The sequence below is a fragment of the Tympanuchus pallidicinctus genome, unplaced genomic scaffold, assembly GCF_026119805.1.
Source record: "Tympanuchus pallidicinctus isolate F22 unplaced genomic scaffold, pur_lepc_1.0 scaffold3, whole genome shotgun sequence".
NCBI classification, from domain to species: domain Eukaryota; kingdom Metazoa; phylum Chordata; class Aves; order Galliformes; family Phasianidae; genus Tympanuchus; species Tympanuchus pallidicinctus.
Window position 1 is genome coordinate 3,619,339 of NW_026294747.1, and position 23,880 is coordinate 3,643,218.

At 38.4% G+C, this 23,880-nt stretch overlaps 1 protein-coding gene across 3 annotated transcripts in view; it reads left to right on the plus strand.

The window, feature by feature from the left end:
• The window catches only part of NELL1 (neural EGFL like 1), a 286,319-nt gene that overhangs the window by 128,235 nt on the left and 134,204 nt on the right, over window positions 1-23,880 (plus strand). For all 3 annotated transcript variants that reach the window (XM_052694359.1, XM_052694361.1, XM_052694362.1), the window contains exon 13: window positions 19,871-19,996. In XM_052694359.1, coding sequence (XP_052550319.1) covers window positions 19,871-19,996 — 126 coding nt within the window. The remainder of the gene's footprint in view (window positions 1-19,870; window positions 19,997-23,880) is intronic.

The window sequence follows — 23,880 nt, forward strand, 5'->3', positions numbered from 1 at the left end:
GATCTTATAGCCCCGAGCTCCTTCTGTGGGCTGCTTGCCTCCCACCAGATCAGGCTGCCCAGGACCCCATTCAAATTGGCCTTGGGCACCTCCAGGCAATGGCCTATCTGTAGTTTCTCTGGGCAGCCTGTGCCAGTCTCTAATCACCTCCATAGTAAAGAATTTTTTTTCTTACCTTTGATCTGTATCTACTCTATTAATATATTTTAATTAAAAAAGAAAGAAGTTGGTACAAAGTCATTTGATCAATTTCTTTAGGCAGCTTGCTTGAATTTTCAAGTAATGTTCTTATCTGTGAATTGAACTGGACAGAAGAATACAAGGTTCAGACTGCCTTTGAGGAGGGGTTCAGCTTGATGTGAAGACAGAGGCAGTTTATGATTTGATGTCATGAGAAGGCCAAACTCCCAATGCTCTGAGTAAGAGTAGTGATTTGTTTTGAGTATTTAAATGATTATTAACTAGTATAAAAAACACCTTTGACCCTTATACACACACACTAGTAGCTCTGAAATATGTATCAGAATATTTATCTGAAACTATTATTCATCAAGTTATGCTAAAGAATCAGTAGTGAGTGATTAAAGTATATAAGAGTGTTGAGAAAGCATAGCAACAGCATGGAGAATTAGAATTGTTTGGGGAATGTTATAAAGCAACCAACCACAAGTCCCCACAGAGGTAACCTCACCACCCCAAACAAGGCAACCTTTTGGTATAACCTCCGTACTTCTCCAGACTGTGCTTGGGATGATACCCTGGTGGGAGAAACTCTTGTTCAAACCTCTCTACATTCTTTTCTGCGTATGGCACTGATTACCTTGCAAGACTGAAAGATGTTATTTCAGAAATATCACACCCTTCAAAAATTATTTTATTTGCATTACTGAGCTCTGCGTTCTTAATTTGTTCTGAAGTCATGAATGATTTCAGGTGAGCTGAAACTTTTTTTTGACATGCGATTAGTTTGCAAAAGAAAATATCATCTAGCCCTGCTAAATACCTCTCCAGAATCTAATAAATAATTTCCAGCACTGGATTTTATTTCTAGTTTTGATTTGTGAGATTAATTCAGGTTCTATGAGCTCTGTTCCTCAAAAGCTGCCTATTCTGCATTCCGTGTACAGGGCAGTCTGTATTTATACCTTGCTTCTTCTTGTACTAAATTTGTCTGCTTCCACTCCTCAGGGAGAAACTCCAGGTTGTGTCTGTGGTCTTTGGAAAGCTCTCTAAAATATTTAGGAGTCTGAGAATGACTGACAGGCTCTCTGCTTCTAATGGTACATGCTGGGGTTATTAGGTAGGGAATCGACATCACACTTTGTGTCTGCATTTAGTTTGTACAGTTAATCTTTTAAGAGTACTCTTGGCATAATGAGGTGGTAAGCAGAAACAGATGTAGAATAATGAACATTTCATACTTAGTAGCTATAGCTATGATTACGTGCACTACTGTAGACTGCGAGCCTTACTGAAAAAAATATATGTAAAAGTAGCTGTAGAAATAAAGTAAGATTTTGCTGCTGCCTGGCTGTGTCATGTGTGAGTGCATTGATATTTCCTAAACTGGGAGCCTATTTAGGATCTGAGACTATGTCTACTTTTTAAATACACACAGCTATCAGCTCAAAGAATCGAGAACTTGCCAGATGTGGAAAGAAAAATCTCCCCATCTGCCTTTGCTCATTGGGGGAAAAAGCAGTAATGGCAGCGAGCAACAGAACAGTGTTGAATCTGTCTGCCTTTACCTTCCTCTTTTTCTAATGAGAAGTCTTCTTTCTTTTCAGTTAAAGTTTTGAGGAAAATGGCATTTGAATAGAGGCAAACATGCTCTACCAGTGGGCTGTTGTACATGAAATAGTTGTACAGCCTAAAAACCATTTGCTGATGTGCTCTCAGAAGTTGTAACTTTCTCCAAGAGATCAGAGGCAGCAGGTCTCTTTGAGCTCCTGGTTTAAGACCCAAAGGCAATAGCTTTTACCAAGCCATGCTGATAGGCTAGGCTGTTGTCAGAAATTGGGGAAGATTCTCAAGCTAGTTTCTGAAATGAGGTCATGTAAGTTTTCTTTTTCTTTCAAATTTGGAAAGTGTTAGCCTAATTTCTTCCTGAATTGCGTGAAACAACATGTTGGCTTTGGTCATTCCAGATGGTTTGTTTTCAAGGGAAGTCAGTGATCTGCAGCCTCCTGCTGTTGTGACCATAGTTACCCTCAGTACTGGGAAGATCAGGGTGTGCTGACGCAGTGAGGAATGAGAAAGGAGGAACCAAGCTCCTCTCTAAGGTGATGCTGTCCTGGTCCTCCTCAGTGCTTGGTATATCTTCATTAGCTATTCCCAGGGAGGTGGCAAGTCAGTTTAACCTTATGCAGTATAATCAGTGGTGCTTCCTTGTTAACTTGACTTGTGCTGAGGACTTAGAATCTCCTCTGTTCAGTTGTTAACTCCCTCATTGTAGGACGGATAGGTGGCTGGAACTGGGGTCTGTTAGACTCCACTGCCTGCAGTAAAGGGGGAGTTTTCCATGGCATCTCTTCAGTTGTGGCTTTCAGGCAGAGCAGAACTTCACAACCAACTTCTGCTGGTGGAGCCTGCTGAGACCAGGCTTATCCTGTCACCCTCTGTCATGTAGCATGTGTGTCCCATTAAATTTACATCCAGGAGTGACTCTCGTGGGAGTTACAGGCATTTCTTTGTTACCTCTTGCAAAGCTTAAAAAGTGTTGAAGCAGTTTATGATCCTGTGTCTGTGTAGTATAGGGACTAATTTAGGAGGCAACAGCAGTCAGTGTAGCAGTTCTCTTTTTTTATTGTGGGAATGTTGTTGTGTCTACTGTGAGTTTGTCTATCACAGAGTCTCTTTCTCTGTTTTCTTTCTTTTCTGTTTGGGACCAACGGTAGGTTGGTAGCAGAGTGATCTTGGAACTGTGTCATTTTTATCTCTAACAATGCAATGAGATTACTTTGGGCTTAGTCATGTAATTAAGACATCAAAAGCTAGACTGTTCGTACCAGCACTTTTTCTTAATACTGCCCTGTAGAGGATCTTTGTTCAGACACAATGCCTTGCTGATATCAGTAGTTGAGCAGGTAGTCTAGCCCAACTAGATAGGAGATGCCAAGTTGGAAAGCCTACCTCCTTGGAAATCGAGCATGGCTCTGGTCTATAGCTGTCTATGTTAACTTGCAATGGAAGGCTTGATTTCTTTGCCCCTTATGTTCTTTTTGCCTGCACAGACATAAATGCTTACAGTTACTTTTTCTGAAATTAATACAATTATATACGTACAAAAGTGATTTTGAGTTCAGAAATCTTTCCTGTTGTTTATGGCTAATTCAGAACTCAGGTGTATGGCTAAGTCTAGCAGTCTCTGACAAAAAATCTAGCAGGCTGTTTTAAGTTGTAGTATGTGTTTCTTCATATTGTACATCAATAGCTGTTTCGAGCCAGATTCTTTATGCTTTTAAGGTGTTTGGGCCCTTTGTGTAGTATGTAAGGCATCAGCTATCATCATTTACTGATACTGAAACACTAAATAAAATAGCTGATTAATGATTCTTAAATTGCCCCATTGCAAATTTCAAGATAGTCATAAGTTGGCTATACCTAAAGGAAATTAGGTGAGGATATGATTCAGTTTGGTCACCTCAGAAACAAGCTGCTCATCTTTCATCTGTCAGTAGGAATTTGAATTATTATTCAAACATTTTATTGTTACTGTATCAATAGCATGACTAATCATATGCTTTAAAAGGTGATGTAACAAATTGCCTTGCTGATTTAACATCAAATATAGATTTTAGCATGTGTTGTAATAGCCTGGATGTGCTCATTGTATCTACTATCCAAACCTTAAAGCATCCCTGTGACTGAATGAACATGGATGCTTCTGAATTTTATGTATACTTGGTGTTAGTGATCATCTTTTCTTACTGGAACCTGAAAAATTGCAGTATTTGGTGTCCCTTTAATTATATGCCTGTGCTTAGGATATTGGGATAGAAACTTCAGGGTTAAGAGTGCAAATGGATGCCTATATTTAAGATGAGCATGGCATGGCCAGAGAGCCAAGCGCCTCCTGTATCTGCTTGGAGGAATCAAGGGCTGATTTAACTATATTTGAGTGTGTATGTATATGGATTATTTAAATAGTACATATGACAGTTGCTTCTTTTATTAGCTGAAGGTTAGGTGTGTGGATGTTCTTGTGTGCTTCATGACTGAAGTCTTGTCCTTATGCCAGAGTACAACCTCTGTCTGTCATCCTTGGGATGCTGTGTCTTCCTTGTATTTTAATTAATTGCAGATTTATGGAAGAATCCTAAGAATGTAGGACCTAGTTGGAAAAAAGGAAGATTCGTATAACTTATCTATATAGTTTGTATGCTATGTTATTGTGTTATATGCTAGATAATTGTATTTATTATTTGTTTCTGTCTTCTTTTGATTAGGAGGTCTTTATGACAGAGCCTAAACCTCAAAATTAAGCCCAGTGATTTCTATATTCCTATATCGTTCCCCTCCTTAATGTACCTTTAGAATTGTTCCAATATAGTTGGGTCCTGGGATAATTTCCAAGGTCAAAGCTGCATATAATTTTACCCTTCCAAAATCTTCATGGCACTTCAGAAGCAGAGCATATGACAAGTTGAGGCAAATGGCACTTGCAGCTAAGTATTTTAAAAATAATAAATAGAAAGGCATTCAGAAAGGACTGTAAAATAATGAAGGGTTTATAGAAACTGATTTATGAGGCAAGACCAGAAGTTAAATGCAGATAGTTTGGTTGAAGGCATAGAAGGATCATAAGTGTCTAAAATATGTAGAGGAATAAATGGAGTGCAATTTTTGTGTGAATTGAAGATAGTGGACTAAACATAAGAAATATTTTAGGGTCACCAAGATGATGAGAAGGTAGGACTAAGGAACTCCTGTAAAGTAAATAGAAGTTAAGACTTGAGGAGAAATTTCTATGTGTTTATCTTTGTTAGGTGATAGGATTGATTGGTCTGTTGTGCTGATAGATTAGTTCACTCACTTGTATTTGAATTGATGGAAGTACTACAGAAGGACAAGAAACTGTTCTTTATTGGAAGAAGGTGGACGACTTCAAAAACAAACTTTTTTATCATAAGTGTTTTGTGTGAGAGAGCAGCATGTGTTCTGCGTAGAAATCTCGTTATTCTGCATTACTGATTTTCCCTTGACATTTATTGTACTTAGAAATACTGATGCAGTCTAGATGCAATAGTTACACTTCTATTTTGGTTTAATAGAATGTCAAATGAACTGTCTCAAAAAGGCTGCATTCAAGGTTGTATTAAATGATGCTTTTGTGACTCAATAGGATTTTAGTATATCACTCACCTTAATGACAAATGAATACCTAACTAATTAAAATTGCATCTATCAGCTCTTAAAATGACAGATGTTATCATAATTCTTGCAGGGGGAGCATAAAAATAATTGAATTTGCCTTTCCATCTTTAATGGGTCTCAGATTCTTTGTTTTTAAGTCATACAGTTCCTTACATTACTTTTTCACAGTTTGAAGGAGATAAAATTCTTATTGTAAAATATGTAAAAGAAGAAAGTTCGCTTAGAAGCAGTACTTGCAGTAGTGCTTTTACTACTACAGAAATCCCATTAAGCCAGAAATACAAGGAATGTGAATTAAGATAAATTCAGTTTTTTTAGCCTGACTGTGGCCTCCTTGGTATACCTAACAGTAGCACTTTGATATAGTGAATCTCTAGCCAGTACCATGCTTTGTCTTGGATATATGTAGGATTAAAGACACAGAACTGCTGCTACCTCGGAGTTGGATCATGACTCCACAAGCTGGAAGTAGATATAATTGAAACAAGCCCAGGAATGTGCCACGATTACACTTTTTCCCCTTGATGGTGTCTTTTAAAGACACAATTGTAAACGAATCTTCTATGTATTCTGTTTTATACCAATAATCAGAGATACAATTATAGTTTCCAGATAGGTAAGCAACACTTACAAATCTGATTTGCCATTACTATGGAGCCATGTAGTTAATCATAGTGATTATTTTCTAATAGTCTAATCAGTTTTGTGTGGAACACCACAAGAGTAGAAGGAGTTTGGAGTTCTCTAAAGGATTGCATTGATCCAATATTGCACAGAGGCAAGGTTGTGTTATGCGAGAAAAAAATGTGAGAGAATTGCTCATTATTCAAAGACAGCTTGTAAAAGAACTGTCTTGTAGGAGACAGTGAAATAAAGGCCACATATTCACAGAGGATAAGGACTGAAAACTGCAGGAGAGAAGATGAACCATAGCTATGTGCAGTAAAAATAGCCTGGAAAAGGAAGTCAGATTGAATGGAGTTAAATACAGATCTGGTGCTAATTTAGCATCTGGATCACTATATGTTCAAAGAGGAAGAAGTAAAGGTTAATGTGAGGAGGTATTTACAGCCTTTCCATTTATACTAATACTTATTTTCATGTGTGCTTCCCTGAAAATTCTGCAGAAAGCCATGTGGTCTAAGTGATGATGACATCACTTCTGACTCTTTCTCAATCCAAGAGTGCTTTTCCTCCTTGAAACAGGAATTAGAGTGGCTCATTCTGCTGAGAAAGCTTTGACTTGTGGAAATGGAATGCTTCATGTTCATCTTCTTTATACGTCCCTTTCAGCCTTGTTTTATAGCTCATCACCAGAAACTGTAGTCTTTCCCCTTTGCCTTCATGGAAGCCACTCTTGTACAGCTCTGCTGGGCTGTGTGGAGGGTTTGTCCTCTCCTCTTGTGCTTGCCTTTCTGCTTGGTTTTTGCCAGATGCTTTTGAATTAGCTGTGAGTCCATTTAGCCTTTCACTGAAAGCCCATTGCAAGTACAGGTTCTTGTATAAACAGAGTGCAGCATTTGAAATCAGTAATGGTTATTCAACTCTTTTCTCATGCAGTGTGATATCTTTGTAGATTAAAGCTTTTTGACAGTTGTTATGCTGCAGCAATAGCTGCACAAAAACAGGAAAGAAGCAGTTTAGGGATGCAGTGGATACACAGGACAGTGACAAGTGAACAGAGCACATGTTAGTGATGCAGCATACGTTAATGCAGGTACTTGCTAAGGTAAGAAGTGATTTGTTTGAAGAAACTTTTGTCAATTTGTGGTAATTTGCAGCTGCCAGGCCCAGTAAAGGACTAAGTCCTACCAGTTGCAGCTCACTTCTCTGCTCTTGGCAGCCGCAAACTGGTATTTCCCATATATAACTTATTTCCTATACATATAGGAAATACCATATACGCATGTTGATTTTCATTGACATAGGGTTTGTATTATCAGTTTTTCTTCAATAAAAATCAGGAAATTATGTTATGAAAACCAGTCTCAGAGATGCTTCAAAGTACAGTCTTTGTAATCTTGTGAATTCTACTAGAACACCTCTACTTTGACAGTCATCACCACTCTGGTGATGTCTCTAGCAACAGCTAGCAGTATGTTTTCATAAGCAGACACCACGGTCTGGCAGTACTATCTGAATGACTTCATGCTGTTTGTTTCAATGTGGCAAGGCTACATTGCTGTTAATAAAATGCCGTGGTTTTGTTATTTTTGTTACCAGCATTCCACGTAACAACATCTTGTAAAGCATGGGCAATTAAAGAGTTCATACACCAGTTCTGTGGACGCCTCTCTCTAGACCGGGTTGCCCAAATCCTCACCCAGCCTGGCCTTGAATACCTCCAGGGAGGGAGCAGCCACAACTTTTCTGGCAACCTGTTCCAGGGTCTCACCAACCCCACAGTAAAGAATTTCTTCCTAGTATGTAGTCTAAATCTATGCTCTTGAGTTTAAAGGTATTTCCTCTTGTCCTGTTGCTACATGCCATTCTAAGAAGTCCCTCCCCAGCTTTTCAGTAGGCCACCTTCAAGTACTGGAAAACCACTCTAAGGTCCCTGTAGAGCCTTCTCTTCTTCAGGCTAAAGAGCCCCAGCTGTCTCAGTCTGTCCTCGTGAGGGAGGTGCTCCAGTGCTTTGATCATCTTCCTGGTCCTTCTCTGGACCTGCTCCAATAACTCCATGTCTTTCTTGTGCTGGAAGCTTCAGAACTGGGCACAGTGCTCCAGGTAGGACCTCATGAGAGCAGATTAGAGGGGAAGAATCACCTCCTTCAACCTGCTGGTCACACTTCTTTTGATGCAACCCAGGATGCTATTGGCCTTGTGGGCTGCAAGCACACACTGCTGACTTGTGTTGAGTCTTTTCATCAACCAACACTCCCAAATCTTTCTCCTTAGGGCTGCTCTCAAGCCATTGTCCAACCAACCTGTGTCTGTGCTTGGGATTGTCCCGACCCAGGTACAGGACCTTGCACTTAGCCTTGTTGAACCTCATGAGTACCCTCTGGGTAGACAGCATCCCTTTTCTCTAGGGTGTTCACGACACCACTCAGCTTGCTGCACAACCACATCTGCACAGTTGCTGTGGGTACGCTCCCACTGTTCATGTCACCTATTAAGATGTTATTTAACCCCAGTTCTAGCCCTGATCCTGAATCTCTTGTCACTGGTCACCACTCAGACGTTGAGCCATTGACTGCAACTCTGAGTGCAACCATCTAGCCATTTCCTTAACTGGTGAGTGGTCCGTCCATCAAATCCATTTTTCTCTAATTTGGCAACCAGGATGTTGTGCAGGACAGTGTCAAATACCAGGTGGATGATGTCAAATGCTCTTCCTTTATTCACTGTTGCTGTAACTGTGTCATAAAAAGCCACCAAGTTGTCAGGTGTGATTTGCCTTTGGTGAAGCCATGTTGGACAGTCATGCCTGACAAGCTTGGTGGTAAATCAACTCATAGTTTATTTGCAACTAATGTTTATTTGCAATTAATGAAATCAAGTTAGAATTTTTGTTTTTAATAGAGATGATGTAAGTATATTACATATGCACATAACAAGCGACTCCTTGTGGTAGTGGATACAGTCATTCATTGCTGTTTTAAATGAAAGAGTAACGAAGCATGCCCCAATTTCATATTTCTTAACTGCAGCTAAACTTTGACTACATTATCAAAGGGGAAAGCACTAAATCACCGTTTCAACTTCATAGCCAGAAGCGAAGCAATTAAAATAAAATGTAGTACTAAACTTTGAGGCGGGAATTAGGGTTGCAGGTGAAGGATATTTTTATCATCATCTGTTGGATAGATTTTTTTTTTCCCTTTTATTGCTCTTCTTGTTTAGCTCACCTCAGGTTATGCCTAAGGAATGCAGTATTTTTGCAATTGCCAAAGCAGAAATGCCTCTTTCAGTAACTTGTGCTTTAAATCACTCCATTATCATATTTGCTATGATGAGAAATAAGTCTTGCATTTTTCAGTTATGTCAATTAAGTTTATAAGAAAAAAATAGCTTATATTACCTAAAATTAAGGCTTATTCTTCTGCTGATGTCTGCTTGCTTATTTATTTTCACATTATAAATTAAATTTTGAAAAGCATATATAAATTAAATTTTGAAAAGCAGATAAGATTAAGGCTAGATTGTGTAACGAGGGCATAGAACAAAGAAAATCATTTAGCATGGCTTACAGGAATACTTAGGAAAAAAACTGTTCTGTGACTGTCTACAGTTTTCTTACCTGCACAAGACATTTGGCTCTAACTTTTTTGTGGAACCTAGTTAAGGTGAAATAGTCTTTAACCATGAAAGTAAAATCAGTAAACTGTCTGTCATGTAAAATTACTTGGTTTAGCTTCTGCACCATTGAATTATCTTAGTTGTCAACTTTAAAAACAGTGATAAATTAAATATTTCCACGTGTGTTTTTCTGAAGAGTTGGGCGGAGGAAAAAAGGGTTGATGAAAATAATGGATTGCAAAGATATTTAGAGAACATTTAGGAAAGTACAAATAGTGTTGTGAAGGCCATGAATAAAGAAGATACAGCAACATGTGTATCTACCTACATTTTTCTATTACCTGCATGCTGCTTTGCATTGCAGAGATGATTGTTGAGTGAGCAAATTAGTGTGAAAATGGCCAACTGTTAATTATGTATAAATTTTGCTGTTAACATACCACAAGTCTCATTTATTACAACATTATCTATTAAAAGTCATTATAGAATGCAGAAGCAATTTTCTAGGGACTTCAGATATTTTTAGGCATGGCAAAAAAGCACAAAAATCATCACAGTTTTCATCAGCGTTTAATTTTTCAGTGAGATACAGTGTCCTTCAAAATGCCACAGTAAAAGGTTGCTCTGGGCACAGAGATTCTGCATCAATTCTGTGGGCAGCCTTCTCCAATTTATCATTCAAAGATAACATCTTTGTGGATTAGGAAGAATAAGCCAGTCAATGTTGCAGGACATGGATAGGAGGAGACAAACTGAGTAAGAGTATTAGGGGTAAAAATAGAGCAGTGAAGCAAAAATAGTGGACAGTGGTATGAGAGAAGTGCTGATGGAGCAGGTATTTACTGTAATTGCTCTCAGTACAGCAGTGTGGGGAACGGATTGTTCATTTTGATGGTAGTAATCCGTTGTTCACTCTTAGCCATTAGTAAAATAGAACAGAAGGGATTGAGAAGGCAAGGTATTAGGTAAATGAAAAAGGGTAGAATTATTTCAATAAATCTTATTGCTTGGCTGGTGTGATTGAATGGAAGATTACAGTAAAACAATGTTTTTTTCCTCTCCCCTTCCCAGTATAGCTTCTACTAGTATTGATGGGCACGTTTGGGAAGATTTAAGGCATAACAATAAATAAGGAGATGCATATATAACAGAAATCTGATATTGCTTTTCCAAAAGCAGTACTTAATTTATCAATGTGTACTGAGACCCAAAGGAGTTTCTTTTGTAGGTGAAATCAAAGCTAAAGCAAACAGGACTTGGAGAGTCTATTTAATCATTACATCTATTTAATCAGTAAATCAGAGGCAATTTTTCAAGGGAACGGAACTATTTTTGTAAAAACAGTGTGGTTATATTGCTTTGTTTCCTAATGTGTTGTAATAAATTTGGGAGCAGTAGTAGCATAACCTTTTGTAGCACAACCTTTTATTTGACATAGACTTCTGTAATGGTAACTCTTACAGCCAAGCATGCAATAGTTAGATTTAGAATGAAATCTTGTGCATTAAGAACCTTTTGAAGAAGAAAAATGAGTAGAAGATTGGTACTGAATACTGAGGGAGAATAGTCTAGTTAGATTTATTACTTACAACTCTTATTTCTTTTGACCCTGCAGTAGTTTGTTGAAGCTTCTGTCATGAATTCTAGCCCTGGAAAGCAATTAACTCCATGTCCCAAACAGGCAAATTGTACTGCACTGATGAGTACCATTTATGTAAGTGAGTAGACTTTCCAGACTATTTATGTGTTTATCTGCATAGGCTCATTAGAGATTCACGGTGCAGATCAGATCTTTGTTGTCATGCTTAGGGTTTTAGGAAGAGAGTAATGAAGAACAATAGCAAACTGTTGATTCTAAACTGGAGAGCTTGCAATTGACCAGAACTGTGCCATGCTGATGGACTGTGCCAATACAGCTATAACCTTCAGGTAGGATTATGGAATCAATTTTGGTGGCAGGAATTCCGCGCGTGTGCCTTGTGATGAACCTTGCTTTTTTCACCATCTTGTCCTCAACAGCTAGGAGATAGCCTAAACATTTCCCCCTTGATAGAAGGATATGTAGAAGGCCTAGGGAGGAATAGCATCTCTTTCGTTGTTTTTAATCTTTTGTTGCCTGCTGCAAGATGGAAAAGCAAGTAGCTTTTTGTGTTTGGTGTACTTTTTCATTTCTAGTGAGCTACCAAACATTACTGTGTGGAGGTTGAGCAATATTTTCTTCATTGGGTTATGCGTCACTATATCCATACAGTCATTCACAGCACTAACAAGGATGAACATTGGGTTATCCCAACATCTGACTTATCACATGTGTAGGAATTACTTATTCCTGTGCTAGCATTTGCAGTGAAGCTTAAGAAAACTTCTGTTCTGAAAGGTACAAGTATAATTATGTCCTAACTTAGTAAGTGTGAGTGATGAATGAATGAATTTTTAACATGGACTACAGAACATACCCTCTCTTTAAAAAGAACAGGAAACAGTTTCTCAAGTGAGAGAAAAACTGACACCATCATGGGACAGCCACATGAGTTTACATAACATTTCATATTTTTATAACAAAGGAGTTCAAAATGTATCATACTTGAATTGCATCCTTTTTTGAGTTTCTTTTACCTTTCCCTGAATTTAACCCCTACCTGTTTCAGTATCCTTGGTAATGCTGTCAAGGAGATTACTTTGACTGTTGGTAGAGGTAATGTTTCATTCATAGTCCTATGCTTGAGCAATACAGAGTTTTCTGTATACTGTGAAATTCCATGCTGACTCTCCACCAAAGGGTGGACAGCTTCTGGTTTAGCTTTGTACCTGCAGAATTCTGAGAGCAAACTACTCCTGTGGGGCTGGTGAGTTGTAATTAATTAATTGTATTTGATTAACCATTTTAGTTGTCTCATCGTAGCCAGAAGCAGTGACATTAACACTCGTTATCTTCAGAATTCTTGAGAAGATGTAAGTGTTCTCTGCTTTTTCTCCTGATAGAGACCAGGTCATTTCCCTGAAATAGAGGATTTTTTCTTAAAGAATCTGCTGGTGTTCCTGAGTTTGTTTAAAACACCTTTGGGTGATCATAAACCTTTCCATTCCATAATGTCAGTGAGAGGACATTATGAACGTTCTGCAGAATCCACAAATTCCTTAAGGCAGAGTTTCCCTCAAAGACATTGATCCACTCTGATAGAATCCAAGAGGTCAGGAAGTGGCTGGAAAGGCACTCACTAACTTAGGTAAAAGTTATGAATCCTCCTGGCCTGCCAACTCTTAACTGAAAAGCTGCATGCCTGCTATGTTCCAGTTAGTGGAAGAGCTCCAGACCTGTTCAGGCACACCACTACGTAGTCTATAGTGTTGCCTTGAAGTCTAAGTGCAACTATCAGTATATTTTCGGGGATGAATTAGAAAGCAAAAAAAAAAAAAAGAAAAGTATTTATAATCCTTGGTCAAGCTCTCTGGATTTCAAAACATCAGGGTGACTGTTGTTATACAGGAAGAATCTTGACTTGTATTTGCTATTTTCTTTGGCACGTTTGAACAAATGAGTGAGATGCTGCTGTTGGCCGAAACCTGTTTCCCCAAATGTTCCATTCTGCTTTTTGTGATTATTTTTAACCTGTGTTCTCTAAGCTGTATCATCATATGTGAATTCAGGGTGCACGTTGTTAAAAATAACTCATTTTCAACTGTCAGAGATGTCTTCTGAATTAGTTATCAACTATATATCCCTAAAAGCTATATGATTTTTTTTACACATAACATAAGGCAGTGAACATTTCCATTAATGTCTTTATCAGATGAATGAAATTGCTCATTTAGAATTTAAGGAAACAGATTCTTTCTGTTAAAAACAACAGATTACTTGTATTTTTTTCAACATTAACGCAACAAGAACAGCTTCCTAATTTAAATGATCTTTTATTGAAACCTCAGTCTAATAGAAACTTTAGTTTTTATCCTGGGAAATCTCAAGGCTCTTGGGAGGTCACCCTCCCTGAGCAGCTGCACAAACAGTTAATAATGCACTGCAAATTGTCAGCATAATGCTGGAAAGCGCACGAGAACAGTGGAATTCTGTTTTAAGGTTGGCTGAGAGAGGTGTAATTGTTACCAAAGATGGTAAAGGCATTTACTAATGTAGCTGAGATACAGGTAGACAAGAAGTGCTCCCTATGAATGACTAGTTACATTCCAGAGTGTGTTTGATAGAAGAATTTAAGCCTAAAACGCACTGAAATGAAGAGGCAGGGTGGGAGATGGATGTACTTGAATATCTTTTTATTCTTCTCAGTAACGTTACATCAGTTCAGGCATTAGCTGCTCTGCTCTGGGTAGTGTCCCTGTTCAAGTGTGATTTGCATGTGTATTTCAATGCTTATTTGTGTATTTAACCTGATAGTTATACAGTTATAATCCCTAGAGGGGCAATTAAATTGATAAAGAGCAGGTATGGAATACTGATACTCTTGTCCTGATCGTAAACTGTATGTATATCAGCATAAAGCACTTTTACACTGTGCCTGGAGGAAGAGGTGGCATCATTTTAATGAAGCTCTCAAATTGATAGTACTTTCTGATGTTGTATTGGTAGTTATTATACTGCTTATGGATTCCCAGGTGATGATATACCAGCCTTAATTTATGAGGGCCTTTTAGCTAGCTTACTTAGAATGTCAGGGTAATGCTTCTCAGCCTTGTTGAAAGGGATTTCTTCCTTTGGCTTATCTGCTTTTGTATGGGGTTGTTGACCTCTGACTGGTCAGCAGCACTGTCCCTCCAAGTCAGGAATGATGAGGGTTGCCTGTGATTGTAGTACTGCTGTGCCAGGAGATGAATTGCCATCAAGGAGTCCAGGTTTGTAAACCAGGTTTTAAGATCAGCTTAAACATTTGCAGCCAGGAACTAGTCTTTTCCCATTTGGCCAACTGAGAGAAGCTGAGCTGTCATCTCACAGGAGCTGCTGACTACTGCTCTCTCATGCTTTATGGCTCTTTGAAAGCTTTTTGCTGAGGGTTGCATTGCACAGCTTGAGAAACCAACCTTGTGCTCAAGGTAAAAATCAGGTATGGTGTATGTTAGGTGTATGCAAATAAGGAGAGGGAATAGGAGGGGGAAATAAAGATAAGAAGAGCTGAAATCAAGTGGGTCTGGCCGCGGAAAGGAGATAAGAGACAGAGAGGACAGGATTGGGAGAATTTGAAGAACAAAAAGTAAATAAAATGAACAAGGTTCTGCTAAGTCAGTGGAGTGAAAACAGCATGTGTTTGTTTTTGCATAAGCATAGGGTAACTGAAATTTTAAGTACTCTCTTCTGCTCCACTGCTGTTGTGTTCAGCTATTTTGAAAACTTTGTCTTGACTCCATCAGCTTGTGAATTTATTTTAGGATTTGGTACCATCTGAACAACAACGCATGTTGTTGTCTCTACATTAAAAAAAAAAATCCAGATTATTTAGACTGGAATTTAATACAACTCAAATCATGGGATAACAGTAACAAATAGTAACTAATATGAAGAAGGGACAGGGTTGGGAGAACTTAACCAACGCTCTCCCATCATTACTAATGTTTTCTAGCGAGAAATCATGAAGTAGAGATTGGAGCTTTCTGCAAAGCTGTCTCTTCCTGTCTTTTGTTTTCTGTCTATGCTTTTCTACAAAGTACTTGAAAAATTAGAATTAAGTTTGGGAAAAATGGCCCCCCAATGAGAAAGCAGCTAACTGTGAGAGGCTTGCAACTGAAGTGGTTGATTTGGGATACTTACTGCCATGGTTTTATGGTTTTTGCTTATTGGTATTCCACATTATAACATCATGTAGTACACTGGGGGTTAAAGAGTTAATGCTCCAGTTGCAGGTACCTGTCCCAGAAGAGAAGAAGAACTAGGTCTCCCAGAGGACTGTTTGCAGTTCTGTTACTTTTCCATTCTGATAGAAAAGATAAAAAGCGTGCAGATCACTTTTCCTTCCCTTTTTTCGATCATCTGGCTCGTCTCTGTTGTGGATGCCATCTCATCACAGCATTAGAGTAAGGCCTTTGGCTTTCAGACACTCTCACTTTATTTGATTTATTAGCTTCAGTTCTAATTATATTGCATTATAATGTGTTATCTTGCATTCCAATATCTTAATTAGTAAATTAGTTTGTTTCTCCTCAGATCATTGCAGCTGTTTTGTTTTTTAGGCCCATTTCTCTACCCTTTTCCCTTTTTTCCCTTTCCAGGGGTATGGGTCCATGGATGTCTCTGCCCTGCTAGTCACAAACCAGGCCGAAGCAGCCCGTAAAACGTTGACACTTAAGGATCATCTGTTAGTGGTCTGGAAGACTGTTCCAGTTTGTTTCCATTTGAGTGTTATCGTCTTCCATTACAGAAACTATGAAGCTCCAGTGTCACAAAGTTGGTGCTGGAACAGGCTGCCCAGAGAGGTTGTGGATGCCCCATCCCTAGAGGTGTTCAAGGCCAAGTTGGATGGGGCATGGGCAACCTGGGCTGGTATTAAATGTGGAGGTTGGTGGCCCTGCATATGGCAGGGTGCTTGGAGATTCATGATCTTTGAGGTCCCTTCCAACCCTGGCCATTCTGTGATTCTGTGGAGTTACCTAGATCAACCTGTGCCTGTGACGGGGGAACAGTAGACCTGTGGGTTTAAGCAATTTATAGAGTTTTTAAAGTACGTTTGTAGATGAGAAAATCTTGAACAGTTGTTAGGTTTGGTAATTTTCCCTGCTTTATGTTACATACTATTATGTCTTTACAACCAAAATGTTCATTTTTCCCGTTTACGTGTTTTTGATGCAGCAAGGATGGAGTTTCTTTCTTTCTTTCTCCTGTACAGAGTGGACACACACCAAGTGTTTTTAATTGGAATTTGCAGTTTAATAAGCCAACTATTTTAAATTCATTAGTCAAAAGTGTTTATATTAATTTAGTTAGATTTCATATGGAAATGAAATTGTTTCCTTTATAGCATCAATTTTTTTTGCCTCGGATATGTGGGATAGGCAGTACCATTGCATACCAAAGCATAATACAACTTATGTGTCTTCCACCGTGCTTTGTTTCAGTTGGTATGAGATGAGTGCCTCTGGTGCAACAAAATGCATACCAGGTGCTAAGCATCTCTGTCCCTTGAGGTGCTTTTCCTGTGCGTTGTTCCGGTGTACTCGCAGTGTTGCTGGGTGTATTGCTACTGATAATAGAAGGTAACACACGTATATTTCCCTTTAAGTTAATGAACACTATTTAGAACTGTAAGGAGTAATGCTGATACCTGATTGACTGTAGAGTAGGTGAGTACTGCAATAGTGAGAGCTCTGTGCAATGAACCTTATTTCAGTAACTGTTAAAGAAGATTGAAGTCAGCAGAATAGCACTCACCAAACCTACCACCCTGTAACGCAGCCGTTCTAACGGAGGAACTGAAGCCCAAATAAATGCCTTTGCTGTTGCAAAGAAGATGGAAGCTGGTGATATGTGAATCGTTATGGCATGTCAAGTCTCATTTTGAAGACCGTAAGTTTACCTTTTTAGAAGAAAAACAAACTACTTCACCAGTCTGGAGAGCAACATTAATAATGTATTTTTATCACCTCAAAAGACCACTAGTAGATGAACTCCAATATTTCAAATGCAACAAGCGATCTATACGCATGAATCACAATTTGTGTTCTATTACAGCCGAGCTGATATATACCACTGTGTGCTTTATGGATTTTATTCTAACAATATTAAGTAAAAACCCAAAGCTTTTTTGTGATGAATACCTAACCTTTTACAGGAATTTGTAAAAGCATGGCCCAAAGCAACAGCTTCAGCCTTGCCCTACAGGCTTTAATGAGAAAAAACCCGCAGTGGTACTTACCTTTCAATTTTACCTTTTGTAAAGGAAGCATCAGCTGAAGGTGAATGCTGCTAAGGTAGAAGAAAATGTGAAATACTGAAAGACTACTTGGAAAATGCACAGAAAAACATTTAGAAAAGAGTTAAATAAATGAGCAAATTTTGAAGAGAAGGATCTCTTGCTGCTTCTGCTTCCTTGTTAGGCCCAGTTGTTCCTGGATTCAAGGACTTCTGCAACCCAGTGTAGGTTGTTCTCACTTGCCTTATTTGTAGTCAGGTTGTTGATTCAAGATCCTCATCTCTTTGTGAGAAATCCTCACGCGGTGACATTTTTGTATAGGTTGTGGATTTTCTTTTAATACCTGTGAATTCTCATACTTTGTGTTACAGTAATGTGGGTCATGCTTGCAGTGAGTCCAAGTTCAACTTCCTTCACCTTTGCAAGTTATAATCCTCTTACTTCTCTCAGAGGAAGAAGGAGGAGGATTGTTGTCCAGTGAATTCAGTGAAAAAACTTGATAGCAATACCTCAGGTTAATTTTCAAGTGCATTTGTTGCTGTTAAGATGTTATAGCTTTCTTTTCACATAACTTTTTGTTCCTCTTCTCCCTTGCATAAAAGCAAGATTATTAGATATGCAAGAGCAAAACTCCTCAAAGCTATATTCTAAAAGTCTATTACAAAGAGTCTGCAAGCAGAACAGTGTGAACACACATCAACACCTGAGTGTTTCCCAAGTGGCTGTAGCACTCAGTGTGATAACAAGACGTGGGGGCATTTTTCTTGGCTTTCATCCTTTGTGCGTTGATTCTTCTGACTTCTTAAAAATCATTTAATCCAGTAGTACTGCATCAGGAACAACAGAAATGCAGGAGCAAGATAGTTCAAGGTGTTTGCAGTGGAATATGAAGACTTTTGTCTTCGGTCTGTCGTTTCTGCTTCTGCCCAAGTAAGAGTCAAAGATCACTACCAACTGACAGCTGTTGTTGACCATGGTGATTTAGCTCACAGTTCTTACTGAATAGATGTCTGTGATACAGAAAGCATAAGCAGAGCTGGTGCGTGTTTCGTTTTCAGGGGCTAAAAATGTGGTTGCATTTCAATTGCAGTTACCACTGCTTAGGGTTGTTAAATGAGATACCTGAATTGCAACTACAAGCTTGATGTTTGCACAGTTAATGACCACCCCCCTTCTAGCATTAAATGTGGAAGTAGCGTGTGTTTCCCTTGTGTCTCCATGAGGATGTTGTGGTGAGGAAGGTGGGAGGCTGTAGTTTGGTCTGTGCGTGACTGCGCAGAGGGATGTATTAGGAGAGCTCTGTGTGGTAATGAACTCCTCTAAACCTCACCAGCTAAGGAGGCTCTTTAGCTGTGTTGTCAGTTATTATAGTGGTGTCACACTCTTTCTTGAGTGTGAGCGATCAGTAACAGTGAGAAAGTAACAGGGGGAAAAATAAGTCTGTTTCTTTTTCTTTTGCATGAACATATGTAATACTAGAATTAATCTTTTGAAAGCCATGTATTACTTGGAGATCAGTGCTACTAAGCAGAAAATTTATCCTACTGAGAAAAAATAAAAGAATTCTTCAGTGTAATATCTGGTTTGCTGGGAAAAGAAGGGGGAAGATTTTACAGCATCACTATGGTGTATTTAGACAGGCTAGTAAATGATAGGTTTGATTCGCTGTTGTGAAAATAATAATTTTGAATTTTGGATTTACAATAGGGATTGCTCAAGCAAACAGAAATACAAGGCAAAGTTTCTACCGCTCTCAAATAATCTTTTTCTTTTCTATTGGAATGATGTAAATTAGGCTGAAAATGGGCTTACAGGGAACCAGCTTGATCTTCTGCTGGTGTGGATAGTGAAAATGGCACAGTGTGCTGATTAGTAATTCCTGTGGCTAAAGTTTGTTTCAGGGACATCTGGAGTACTCACTGACCAACTCCCTATTGGAAATTCTTTTCTTACATCATACTTTATCTGTTCAGCACTAAAACTGGTAGCATGTTGAACAAAGTTACCATGCCTTAATGATTTAGTTTACCTGTAAGGCAGAAAGTTAACATCTTCAATGTTGCGTATTTATGGTTCTGTGTTGTGCTTTTAAATTTGCATCAATTTGTATTTAAAATTGTAAATAATAATAATAATAATAATAAAAAGTAAGTTGCTTTTCCAATTAGAATAAAAATATTTATTATTGTAATTAAATTTTGATGAAAAACAGTGGAAGGAACTCGGCACTTAGATGCAGGAATTTTAGCTTTATTTTAAGGAATATTTTTCAACTAAACTTGCTTTGTTCTTTACTGCTGGAGTTAAATCAGTTTGCCTTTGGAGTCGTAAGTGAAATTTATTTCCTCTTATTAACTTAACTGAGCTTGACTGTGGCTTTCCCTGTTTTCTCACTGCAGATATTGATGAGTGTGCTGCCAAGATGCATTACTGCCATGCTAACACTGTGTGTGTTAACTTGCCTGGATCCTATCGTTGTGACTGTGTCATGGGATATGTCCGAGTGGATGATTTCTCGTGTACAGGTGAGCTCTTACGTATGTATCAGTGGTGTTATTCTCTGTATGCTGTGCATAGTAATCACTTTCTATTTAGTCTCTGGTCCTTACCAAAAGCTGTATTCTGGTTGGCCCTCTTCACAGCTAAGGTAGAAGTGGTGCGAGGTTCATTTCCTCCATGTGTTGCCCCTTGGGATTAACTGGCAAGTGACTCAGGAAGCTCTGCAATAGATGCAACTGAGTGCTATTCTATCCAGGACATGGTCCCTTCGTGTCCTACCCTTGTGTCTGAGGTGGATAGATCTGCACATCAGATCCTGTCAGGTTCCCAGCATTGATGTGCCCATTACCTCAATCCATAGTTCCTGTTTCTTCATGGGAGAATAACTTGTCCAAACCATTGGACTTGCTTAATTTTTTAGCAAGGACATGAAAAGGATTAGTGTAGTGAGAAGTAATGTTACATTAGCTGTAGTTTGAACTGGGCAGTGTGAATTGAAACAAAAAATTATCCAGGAGGAAAAGTTTTATGGTTGAAGTTGAAATAAATATGTAAGGGCGCAACTGATATTGTATTGTTGGCATGAATATCGTTAATACTGAGAAATAATACATTCAGGGCAGTGGCATCTTCTTTAGAAGAGAGATGGAGCAGTGTGGTCCTTTCTGTGACAATGATAAATCCAGTAATACCTTTTTTTAATATTAGCAAAATGAGTTGGAGTTATTTGGATCTCATTTCCAGCTACAAGGTCTTCAGGAACTTTCACTGGCAATTTTTAAGAAAATTGAGGAACTACTGAAATGCTTTGGCTGACTGTACCTAACTGGATAGCATCTTTCAACCACAATCCTCAAAAAAAAAAGGCTGATTGTGGGATTATTTTGGTGGTGCACCTGCCTGGCAAAGAATGAAAATATCAAACAGATTTACTGAAATGGAAATAAGGAAACTTGACACAATATCATGTTTAGAATTGCACTGGGTGAGCTATTCATTCAAGTGAAAAGGTGGCATAGGGCTATTCAATATGAGAATGATTTCCAGCCTGGAATAATTACATTGTAATGCATATGTATTGCAAGTCCTCTTTAGGGGAGGTTACAGGACTTGTAGACTTCTGTGATGACAGCATGTTTTGTAGCTATGCTTAGGTAGTATAAAAAACTTCAGGAAGCTCCTGCTCGCCTCTTGAGAAATACTGATACTAAATAGCTGTATGTTTCTTGTTGGAGTTTTTCTTGATCTTTTATATGCCAGGAGAGCTTCAGAACTTTAAATTTTGCTCTTAGTGTGTGTGTGTCATGTGAGGTAGTGACTTTCACAGTGGGGGGAAGGTGTTTCTGATAGTTGACACTTGCTTTCTGTATATGCATTACTGATTTCCTAATGTTCCTTTCCTTCCATCAAGACAGTATCATTAAGCATGCAAATTATGTAGAAAGCAGGATACTTATGATTTACAACAAACCTGTGAAGAGTAGTAAGACCAGTTGCTTGACAGTAATTAGTGAGGAATTAAATGAATGTGCATACACAACAAAAATCCAGAACAGATGTAAGAAAGAAATAACGGAATGAATGAGGTAAATATTTCTCATAGCTTTTATTTTCTTGCTGAAGTAACTTCTCTTTTTTGACATCAGAGATAAAAAGCACAGCAAGTATGTAACGTAATTAGGGAGAAGCTTGGTTCATTGCCTGTTGTACCTAGAAATAATAGTATGTTACAATAATAAATGTTATTTAAAATAAGTGCGCAATAGAAGAAAAATAAAACAACTGGAGAATACTTAACTAGATTCTCCTCATGCTGGCACCACTGCATAAGCAGGCACGAGCAAAACAGATTATTGCTATAATATAACTCCATTTTATTTTATTTTTCTCTTTATTCAAATTAAGCGAAAAATTATCTTGTTATTGAACGATGTATTTGGGGATGATAATTCATTGAGGTGACTCTAATTCATCAACGTGTGCAGTGTCCTCTGTTGAGGCAGGGGCTGTTGAGAAAGGCTTGTATTGGTGGCCAGCCCCATGCTTGCTGGCCCCTGTGGACTGCTGGCTTGTCAAAAGTTGAATAGCAATGATACATGGAAAACATTTATTTTGAGCTGAATGAAGTATTTCAATTCGATGTTGGGAGGTTTATCTTTTCAAAAAGAAATCAAGGGACTGTTGAAGTGCTAGGTCAGTTTGGACAGAGCCATGTTTAATTTGAATTGAGATGCTTAATTTGTCTGTTGTTGAATTTTAGGCATTCAGCTTCTTGTGTATTTTCTCATAGACCTTCATGTTTCTCACACAAATTTTTACTTTTGATGTCGATGAATTATTGTTTTTTTTCCCCCAACAGTTTGTTGAATAATGTTTTTTAGCCCTGATAGTGAGACCTGTGGAGCAGGAATTTCCATCTGATATCAGCAAACAGCTGCTGTATTGAAAGCTGTGCTGAGTGCATAGAAAATGCTGTTACAGAGACAAAGGTGTAACTAAAATAAATAAATTGAAAAAAAAATACTCAGAATGAATTCAGAATCGTGTTAAAATCTGAAATATGATTTAAAATGAGGTAATGAATATTTTTGTAAATAATTAATATTAGTGTCGCATAAGCAGAGGACCTGGTGAGCAGAGGTTCATCCCATGGCATTTTCTGATAGGATAGTCAGCCTAGCAATAGCTTTGACCTACATTCACCAGGGAAGATACATTAATAATGTTTTTGTGCTTTCCTGTTCCTAGAGCTTTGAGCTCTGAATGTTAATTAAGTTGTTCGGTGAAAGACAGTTTTATTAAGAAAGTCACCCTTGAATAGGAAACTTCTTTCTGTCTCTCCCAGTGACACTGACAGGTTGTTTATCTGTTCTCTGGTAAATCATGGTCTTGGTCTTTCTGAAAATGGCAGCAAGATTTGTTGCTCCAGATGCTCTCATTTACTAGAAACTACTGATTTAAAGCATTTTATTGACTACCTCGGGCTTATACCTTGCTTGCTTGTTGAAAAATAAGTTTTTTGGGTTGCTTTCTTCTTATGTAGCAGTTGGGGAGTTTGCATCAAATATGTGCTTTGTTTAATGTTTTTTTGAAGTATTATAAATTCTGCATTAAGAATCTGATATTCTTGTTTTTGGTGGGCTGGATCAATTCTCTGCTGTGTTTTGGAACTGTGAGTGTAGGTCTGTTCTTCTGTAGTTTGAAGCTACAGCCTATAGTTTCTTTACCCCGCTGTCATTTAGTCAATCTAGCAAATGTGGTGTTATATTAATAAGCACTATGCTGCCCATATTAAGTAGATATACTGTGCTAAAAAGAATGGGCAGATGTAGAGTTCTGTGAAATATACCTTCGAAAGGGAGAAAAAAAACAGCAACAGCCCCATTCTCCTGCTCCCCTCTTCTGTCTAAGAAAGGTAACTCAATTATGGTTCTGGCAAAAATGGTTCAAATTGTTTGCTATCACTAAAATTGATGCTTTGAGAATTTTGTTGCTGGATTTTACCTGTCAGGTTCAAGATGGTGTATTTGACCCCATAATAATACTAATAATGCAGTGAGCTTCAGAATGGTGAAGTGGCAATCAGGGCAGGTTGCTGGCCTCTCATCCAAAACCGCTGCACATGTTTGAAAAAGGCCTGAATAGAAGCTGCTAGGCAGCAAGCTGATAATATAGTCACTGAATGAAAGTGCTCTTACTGCAATCCAGTCTACTGACCCTCCTTTCTACCTCTTTCTTTTTAGTGAACTGAATTAGCATTCAAGCAAGAAACTTTCTTGTGTGCGTATGTGGCACTTGGACTTTCCACACGCTGCAAAGTCTTGCATGCTCTCAGAGGTCAATAAAATGTTACCACAGTTTGCATGATGGCCAGAACGGATTTGTCTGCTAGCTGAAAACCTGAAATCTG